General features: G+C 40.3%; 1 protein-coding gene across 1 annotated transcript in view; it reads right to left on the bottom strand.

The window, feature by feature from the left end:
* Positions 1-476: 476 nt before the first annotated feature.
* GAD2 (glutamate decarboxylase 2) overlaps positions 477-9,922 on the bottom strand; it is a 40,292-nt gene continuing 30,846 nt past the window's right edge. The window contains exons 12-16 of the mRNA XM_065666608.1: positions 9,288-9,366; positions 7,476-7,625; positions 5,617-5,724; positions 3,783-3,872; positions 477-3,097 (exon numbers count right to left, since the gene is read on the bottom strand). Of these exons, the coding sequence (XP_065522680.1) occupies positions 2,924-3,097; positions 3,783-3,872; positions 5,617-5,724; positions 7,476-7,625; positions 9,288-9,366 (601 nt within the window). The 3' untranslated portion in view covers positions 477-2,923. The remainder of the gene's footprint in view (positions 3,098-3,782; positions 3,873-5,616; positions 5,725-7,475; positions 7,626-9,287; positions 9,367-9,922) is intronic.

The following is a 9,922-nucleotide window of genomic DNA, read 5'->3' as shown; positions in this document are numbered from 1 at the left end:
GAGGATTAAAACCTTAATTTTTGTATCAGCTGTTTTGTCTTTTTTGCTTCATGGCATTTCAAATTGCTGCCATCATCTAGTCTGTGTTGTCCTGGAAAGTGCTCTGACTGCTTTCACTGTTGTGCCAGAGGCTGTTTAGAGCCTATGGTTAATTTGAGGGTAAGTGCTTGTGGAATAAAAAGACAAAACACAAAAAATTAGTGAGTCTGTCTGAGGAGAATAAAGCAACTAAATCTGTCTGTAAAGATAAGGTAAAGGCATACCAGATGGCAGATTTACACTTGTAAGCTGGTACTGAACATTGCCTCAAAAAGGGTCTGGTGATGGAACTGATTTTTTTATGTTACAATAGTTAGCAGAATGCATCTCGCCATGAAAAAATCCAACACGAGCCATAGAAAGTTACAATTAAACATTCTCTTTATTGGGGCCTTGCTCTGAAATGGCACAAGTGATAAATGCTCAAAGTGCCCGTCAGTGCTGCTAATGAAAAGACCCAGAGTCATGTTTTACACTTTTATTTGGATTTAGATCAACACCACAGATAAGATATTTTGGTCAAACACAAGAACAGATTGCTATGCCACTCTTTCCTGGCTGCAGTAGATACAGTAAGGCGGAAAAAAAAAATGCTGGTTCTCCTGGAACACCGAATGTTAATCTTGGATTGGCACATACAGCTAATAAATGTTGTTTGCACTTAGCACTTTAAAATGGAATTGCACATGCAAGATGTAACCAGGCTACTGATCACTTCATCACTGTCCCTGTACTAGTTTTACTTTTTTAAGCTCTTTGCTTGCCTTTTCCCCAGCAAGAAAAAAGGAATCTAATTTGTGGCTCTAAGAATTTCAGTGATTAGTCTGCTGATTTTGATACATTTAGCAAAGGTCACATGGAAGGCCTTCCTCATGGAATTGGTATCTCCTCTAGAGCTTGACTTGCAACACTAGGCATCGCAGGTAGCAATGGAAGTCCACCAAAGCGAGGTGAGAGGTCTACCCAAAAGCTGACGAAGAGAGGTTAATACCAAGCAAAGATATAGTAAAGGGACCGGCGTGAATGCAGTTCTTACAATATCAAGAGTCAACACTACTACCACACAAATAATGACATATCAATAATATATTGTACAAGCTTATACAGCAACACATGTTGATTTGCAACATTGTACAGTTTAAATCTAAAGTGCACAGCCTCAATCTGAGGTGACAAAACAGTACTATCAATATAATAAAGGCAACACAATTACAGACACAATTTATTTCCTCTTACTTCATGTCCTCTTGATATTACATTGACTCAATACTCCATTTATCTATTTTAAATGAAATTAAAACCACACTGCACTTTTTTTTTTTTCTTTTTTCTCTTCAAATATTTTAGAGACAGCAAAACAATATTGCTTTACAAACAACAGTTCAGGCAAAGCTGAAACCAAAACTTTAGTAGGGTTATAAGTAGACAGGCCTGAGCCGCAGAACTCTTACCAACATTTCCAGATGTTAGGGGGAAAGAGGATAAATTTTGGTTTTCATGCCAGAGACACCTCTAATAGTAAAGAATGATGCAGCACGTGAATTCCTCAGTAGCTGTGCCCATGGTTTCTAAAAAGGCTGCAAGGCTCCTCATGGGCCGTTTTAGGCAGATGTAGCCTTATCTCATTCATTTCCGCTATTTCAAAACCTGTTACAGACAACGATGGAGTCCAGCACTGGGAAAAACCTTTGACAAAGCAGTTTGTTACTTAGACCCCATCCCTGTCACTCAGATTAGTTACATTTAATTTAGGCCTTGTCTTGCAGACCTGTACATCTGTTAGAAGCCTTTACTTTCTTAATGCAGCTGTGAGGTTTCATTAGTAAGAATCTATTTCTTTAGTGAGAATTTCAGCCCATTTTAATTTTCAGTGTCATTTTGGACTGCTCATAGCATAAATGGCTATGAGGTGAGCATTAATTCAGACATGTGACTTTTTTCTGGATAGGCTTTTTTATTACAGGACACAGAAACCATCCAAATACAACCTTATTTCAGTCTTGGTTAGCACTGTATATTGATTGTGTGTCTGCTTGTTAGGCCAAGTGGGAAACATAAGTAAGAATAATAGCATCCTATTATTGTACTGTAACTGATCTTATTAAGTGGTATTAAGAGCTGCAGTACTCTTGAGGTTTTTCAGTAATCAACCCTGGAGATGTACAATCCATATGATATGAAGAAATGAGGCATTGGTACCTCTTAAGAACGTAGTATGTGGGCTTATATTTTAAAACAAACAGTAATAAATATTTGAGGCACCTCCATCAAAAGAAAAAGGATCCTAGTTAATTTTCAGTTTCTGTCCTCACAGTTTTATAACCCATATAAAATAAAAATATATAGTTTACAAAATAGGATTTTTATATATATATATGTATTTCCTTTTGTAAAACTATACCTATTTAAATACATTTGAAATGCTGCTTTAGGTAAATTAGAAATTCTGTTCTAGTACTACGAAAAAGGCAAAACATTTTCACTTTTAAACACACAGCTTTTATACTCTGCTTCTCACTGTCCCCTCCCACTTCCCCCAATGTGATTTTGTCATCATTTTGGGCAAATTTACATCACTCAGTCCAATTGCTTTTAATATAAAGTAGCTGCTGTGTTAAAATTGGGAAAAGATTTTTCAGTATCTTCTGTTCTTCCTTATTTGTTTCAATGCAGCTTTTTATGTAGCTAATTATTAAGGAGGTTTTCTAAAATTCAGGAAAGGACTTTAAAGGAGCCATGTTTCTTGATTTTAAACTGTACTCTACTCCAACGCCACAATATAGAAATAGATTTACTTTGGAACAAACTACAAATACATTCGCACAGTTTGTGACAACTTAATTGTCTACTTGGAGGTCCAGGAACAGACTTTCACACCCAATTATTACAAATCTTGTCCCAGGCGTTCTATTTCATCAATCAGGAAATCAATGTCTTGGTGAGTTGCTGCAGGGTTTGAGATGACCATACGGAAGAAGTTCACTTTGTCTCCCAGGGGCTGATAGCTCACCATGGTTGTGCCATACTCCATCATCCTGGCTTTTATCACCGGTGCCACCTGCCGTGTAACAAAAAGCAGGGGATTTTGATGAAGCTTATTATCATTATTTTCATTATTACCATCATCCTTATGATTATTGCAACAAAACACAGAGCACATTTGTTTTTTGTTTTTTTTTTTTAAAGGATGAAGGGCTACAAGAAGTAGTTTAAATGAAATTATGTCCAATATCAATGAAAACGTTAAACTCCGTCACAGAATAAATGTCTCACTGAAGACATTTGTTTTATCTTGTTCCTTTGCCCTGCTCTTAAAATCACTGGTGAATTTACTCTCCTACTTTCTCAATATTGTTGACGGGGACACAGTGGCTCTTTTTTTTCTAGTGCTGAAAACACAGTTACAGTAATTTTCCATCTTCTTTTCATATGCGAGATTGCCATAGTATTACTAAGCTCTTGTTGCATTTCTTGGGTTTAATGACCGCAGTTCACAGTAACTTGCAGTAAACACACACACAGCAAGTAAGTGCTCTACAGGTGAGGCAAACCCAGGGAATACAAACTTTGAGATCAGAGTAAGGTGGTGCTAGGCTAACCTGCAGTAAAATGACGACGGAGGTATCATTTGCCAGAATATCGTGAGGTGACCTTGCCCTGTGCCCTGGGAGATCATTTCAGGGGCTGCCTGCCTTCAAGGGTTTCACTGTTCCCTGCATGATGTCCTGGAGGATGCTGCTTACCTTCATAAGGCGGCTCATTCTTTCTTCATTGTCTTCCATACCGCGCAAGCTGGGAGGTATGTACCAGAAGCAGACGTTTGTGTGCTGAGGCTAAACACAGAATAATAATGGTTTACACTGTAAGAAATGGTCATAATATCTCAATTGCAATTAAGTTCACGCCTTCTCTCCCTCTCATACATCATGCTGTTGACAGCAGTCAATGGTTTTCATTATTGTGGTCCATTGAGAGTCATCATCATTATTAATGCAGAAAAAATAATTTTGGGCAATTTATTCCCAGTGTGCCAGATACAGAAACAGATCATCCTGCTGAGCAAATGCATTTATGCCCTACTGAGAGGCGTCTAGTTTTCATAGGTGCTGTCCCCTCTAGAGGCGGAAGAGATCGTGCGGCTAAGGCTAGAGTCTCATTTAGAGGTAAGGACAGTGTCATTTGCTGTTATTACATGAGAAAAAAATACAGAATGTGGTCCTGTAAACAGGAGCCACAGGTGGTGCAAGAGACAATCTAAGATTGTGTTACATCTAATAAAATTTATTACTTCTCAGTTTGATTCAGCTAGCTGCGCTATTAATATGCATGCACCACAGCATCTTAGCTAATTTAACTTGCATGGGAGCACCAAGCAGAAAGGCGTAAAACGTAGCTGACATTTTGTGTATTTTTGCAATGTCCCAACAGTTGCTTGCATTGCTTTGTTCCTCTTTGCTGGATGCTAAGTGTATGAGTTACAGCAACCTCTGTTGCTGTTCTCTGCTGCCAGTTCCTTTACTCATCATTAGACCCAGTGGACCAAATTCAGTGATTATGTGAGAGGCAGGGGAAATAAATCACATAGGGGCATACAGGTATGAGCCTGTGATCTCTGCTTGAAGAAACTAGTGACTTTATCCTTGTGCCGCAGAGCACTCAGGCATGCACTAAGGGATCCCTACCAGGGAGCAATGTTCTGACTGACAAAACTTTCCAGGGCAAGTACAGAGAGCAAAAGCTATCACAAGTACGAGGTAAAAAGCTAAAATGAGATCTTTTTTTTTTTCTGTTTTACAGGCAAAACACCAGTTAACTTTGTAACAGGTCTTCACCAGCCTGTCCCCACCCAGACAGGGTTGCCCACAAAGAGATGGCCAAACACCAATCTGATGCAGTACACAGGTACAGCCATGCAACCCAGGCTGCACTACCTTGCCCTGGACACTGTGCTCCAGCTGAGTACCTGGTACCTACAGTCCCATCTCAGCTTTCCACCCCACATTAAAAACACGCCTAGAGATATTTACACTCTCCACGGTGGCGTCACTTCTGCCACATGAGCCAGCCAGGCTTCCGAGCAACACTAGCCACTCTGCTGCATCCCGTCACAGCAGCGACTGCAGTGCAAATGGTCCCTACAGGTCACCCCAGGTCCCTGCAGGTCTGCTGTGACTGCCCACTGGAGAACACAGATAAAAGCACTTTGCACAACTGTCCGTTCAGAGTTGTGTGGGGCACTGTAACCCCCACTCATAACTGACTCTGCTATTACGAACTGCAACTTCCATTCATTACTTAAGAGCTGGTTCCAATTGTGTATATGCTGTTTTAGCCTGAGATTCCAGTGTTTAGTTTCATCAGGGTGAAACTGAGCGAACTGAAAACGTATGCACAGCTGCCTCAAATCCCTTGTCCCTGGATCACACAAGGCAGAGAGATGTGGAAATGGTGGGATTTGTTACAAGGGACACTGCTTTCTGTCATAAGCTGTTTGGTTTGAGGTGTTGGTAGCATCCCAATAGGTTGGCTAAGGCAAGTGCTGTTGCCCAAATGGGAAAAAGAAGTAGCAATACATACCTTTCCGTCAAACACCATTTCATACCCTTCTCTGTTCTTTATTTTATTGTATAGGTATTCAGCAAGTTCCAAGCACTTATCAATTTGTGCTTCAAATCCTGTGGTTCCCTTTAGAAAGAGAGGGAGAAAACACAGCTTCATAACTGTTCTGTAAACCAGAAGAGTGAAAGAACCATGCAGCACTTGCTGAAGCATCAGCACAAGTCACTTACCAGAAGTCTCTCTGCGACAGATGAAGGCTCTAATTCTGTGAGATGATGGACTTTGCTAAGCAGAGCTCTTTTGTCTCTAGCTCTTGCCACCGACTTCTCTATAGCCACCTCTACAAACTAAGCACCAGGTACTAGCTTGGTTCTCCGCAAAATATTACTGACACCTTCAATGCAGGGCATCCTTGGCAGATTTTGCAGAGAGCCTGAGCACAGTTTTGGATAGCCTGGACTGGCACGGAAGAGCGTGTCTAGAGGTGCTGAGTTTCAGACATGGGGAGTCTCCTGCTATTTTGAAAGTAAGGGATTATAATCTTCCAGGGGTGATGTGCTGGGGGCTTTTCAAGAATAATTTTTCTTTTCAGTTAAACGCAGAATGCGCAGATGGACTTTTAAAGCCTGGCCTGAGGCCTCTGAAAATGCACATTTTGTTTAGATACTGCCCTGCCTTTGTAATGTTTTGTCTCTCTTCTAATAAACTCAGAGGCTGTGGTTTTAAGAGCTGCAGCAAATCTTGGGTTTTCTTCTCTGGCAGAAGTCCATAATCCTTTCCCTGTGACATCATAATTGTTCCTGCAATCACAAGCTGTGATGCCACAAAGAAAGGCTCCAGCTTCATGAGGCAGGAAGGGGAATAAACAGCTGGAATAGACAAACTGTTCAGAAACACACATCCTATTTCATATCATTAATATTACAAGCAGGGTGTGAGAAGAGAAAAAGCAGTACAAGGCATATTGAAAAATCAGGGTTTAGAAGAAGAAATGTCTGAATAATAGATGCATGTCCCTGTTAAATCTGTTTTGGCAGTGCAGAACTGACTTAAAAGGCCACGTCATTATCCCTCTGTGTATTGAGATCTCAAAACAGGGCAGAGCTAGCACAGCCCCAGGAGATAGGCTTGGAGTGAAAGAGATACATGTGGCTAAAATTGGCTGCCTCTCTGGAGACACCAGTTAGCACAACAGTTACTGAGACCACAGACTTCCCCCCTCCTTTACAGACTCCCACACCTCCAGTGACATTTGCCGTCTGCCTCAGAACTGCTTTCAGAGTTTAATGAAGCACATGAGGATCTTTAAGGCTTTCTGGAAATTAAAAAGTGATGTCATCTCCTCTGAAAAAACTTGAGGCAACTTGACGTAACACACTGGATAAATACATGGAAGAACTTACTTAGCAACATTCTACAAATACAGATGAATTAATCAGATTTCTCACAGAACAGATTTTGATGAGTTTTCCTCCACTCCTTCAAAAGATGACTTTGTATCTTCTGCATGCTCTGAAACTGAGTATTCCAGTCTTGATTTGCCATGTTTAATTTCTGAGTGTTGTTAAAAAAATCTTTTTATTTCCAGAGATTTTCCTAACAACATTCCTAGGTATATGATTTATGTTGTCAAGACTCCTATAGTTACACAAAGCAAATGCTGTACAAATCCATGGAGTTCAAGTTTCAAAATCATGTGTGCTTCTTTGAAGCTAAATCATTAAAAGTGAAATCCCAGAAAATAATAATGTTCTTTCTTTCATGTTGTATATGGGAGGTTCAGGTCAGATATTTTCTAAAATGGTGATTGCAGAAAAAAAACCTGTATCTGGTGTGCATTATTTTAATGCAAACAAATATACTGCAGGCAGTCGTACCTTTGCCCTCCACATCAGCCACAGCTTGAAGACATCGACGTGCCGTCCACACTGCAAAGCCTTGTCTCCAGTGTCATAAGACAGGTCGTAGTGCTTGTCTTGTTGAAAGAGGTAGGAAGCGTGCATTTGATTGCAACTCTGCATCAATCCCTTTGTAGAAACACAAAAACGAGATTTTGGCACAGATGTGACTACTGTTCTGAGGGTTGATTTGGGCAGGAAATTACAAACACCCAAATTCAGTGGAATATGAGTCCAAGTGTAAAAGGAAGACCAAAAAAAAGGTGACAAAAGCAGACTTAGTTGGTCAGTAATGGACTAAGTTTGTCACATCCCATTTAGGGCCCAGGTGTAATGCAGTTCCAGAGCCAAGACATTTTTTTTATTAAAAAGCTGGACATGGTGCTTCTTAACATCATTACACATTAGTTTATTTTTGGATCTTGCCTTTATTCTTTTCCTCCTTTCCTCGGAAGGCGTCTGTTCCGGTTGAGTCAGACAAAGCCGATTTGGTGACTAAGTAGTATTACACTACTTTTCTAACTGCTTTGGACTCTGAAATTCTGATTTTCATTGTTTCCTTTCTCTGCAGGCACAGCTCTTTTCTGCAAAGCCCTCAGCTGCAGATTGGATGCTTAAGTGGTACAGAAAGCTTTGAACAGACTGAAGAGCATGTGGACTTTAAACAGCCAGCTAGAGCTATTTCTGGGTTTCAAGACACCATTCTGAGAGGCAGCTTTGTGGGAGGGCCAGAAGCCAACAAGGTGAAGACACCTGGCTCAGAAAAGCATGAGGTTTCCTTTTTAGCTTTTTAAATGAAATGCAGGGAGCCATATTCTGGCTCTAGTTAAGTCCTTAACCAAGTTTAAGGTATATCCTAGGGCTGTTGCCTAAAACTGCAATTTCCAGTCCAAGAAGAATCAAAATATGGCTGTTTATCTTCAAGTCTGATCTTTATGTGTAACTCAAAACTGAGATAGCAAAATAGGAGCAAAAAAACCCTACTTTCTCCTAATCTGAGCCATGTGTTCTCACTAGAGGTCAAGGATGGTACTTACTTCAGACAGGCAGGATTTGTCTCTGAGAACTGACCCAGAGGGCAAATGAAAGTCAGCTTCTCTCTTCCTAAGTGCAATCAGTTTGTGTACAATCTGTTGTACAGCTGTTAGCAAAAGAAGCAACCAGCTTTTTGATAGCTGGTCTAGTAAGTGATGGTTGTACAGCAGCTGTCCCAGTAACTAATAGTTACATGAGAATCGCAAGCTTGGAGGGTAATTCGAATTCTAGCACTAAATGAAATGTCTACTTTTTATTCCAAATGAACTTAGTGTCCCATTTTTACTTTCACATGCCCCAAAGTGGATATCTGGATCAGAGCTGGATGGAAATATCTATCATAAAAGTCTAGAAAGTGTAATGATGCCTAGGCCCTGAACCAAATGTTCTGCACATATACCATACCGTTCACCCCAAGAGGACTTGAATTTGCCAACAGTTACATTTTATGTTACACAGCAACTAGTGGGGTTACACAGTTATGCACTCAGTATTTAACTATGGACGTTTTGAATGGAAAGCCACAAAACTCTGTAAAGATTTTGTCATGGATTAGGTCTATTATTTCTGGTAGACAGCTGCTTTAATTCCTTTTGCAGTCACAGCCTGAGCACTAGAAGTCTATTTCTCAGTTTCTTTCATAACCCTCCTCACATTAGCTAATATTAACTATGGCACAGTTAGGAAGAAAACATCCAGGATGTTTAGAAGCAAAATGTCAGAAAAGGTCATAGAAGCAAGTATACTGGGACATACCTCTTCTCTTACTAGCAGGGCTGAACACTGCAGCGGGACGCCCATCATCTTGTGAGGGTTCCAGGTCACCGAATTGGCCCTGGGACAGTAAAGCACATGAAACTGAGACACTGTATTATGGTTGTGAAACTATGGAGACATTTAGAAATAATTAGAATAATAATGAACAATGTGCACCTTTTTCTGAGCAAGCAAAGCCAAAAATAATCATGGCTGATTATAAGGAAAGCAATGTCTTCATGAGGGACCTAATCCACATCAGTTGGTTTTTGGATGACAATTCTGGCAATTTACCACAGGGTAATTGCTCTGTTCACTGAACTTAATCAGTATTAAGCTTTCTGGGGAGTCACCTATACTTTATAAACGTTGGGCAAACTTCCTGAAAACACCCACCTGACTGATGAAATCTCTAAAGTCACACAGCTGATTAAAGATGCAGATAGGAAGCTGGCAAAGGAGCAGATTCCTTCCTGTTGGTTCCAGTTTCGGCAAGATTTTAGTAAGTAGCTGACAAAGGCATTTTTTAAAATGCCTTTAGATGCTTCTGTGTGTGTCTAAGTCCCTGTGTAACTCAGAAAACCTGGCCCAAAGTAACTTTATCATTGCTCTGCTAATGGTAAACTTTCACAGCT

Source organism: Lathamus discolor, chromosome 2 (genome assembly GCF_037157495.1).
Source record: "Lathamus discolor isolate bLatDis1 chromosome 2, bLatDis1.hap1, whole genome shotgun sequence".
In the NCBI taxonomy this organism is placed as follows: domain Eukaryota; kingdom Metazoa; phylum Chordata; class Aves; order Psittaciformes; family Psittacidae; genus Lathamus; species Lathamus discolor.
This window is presented reverse-complemented; position numbering and strand designations above follow the sequence as displayed.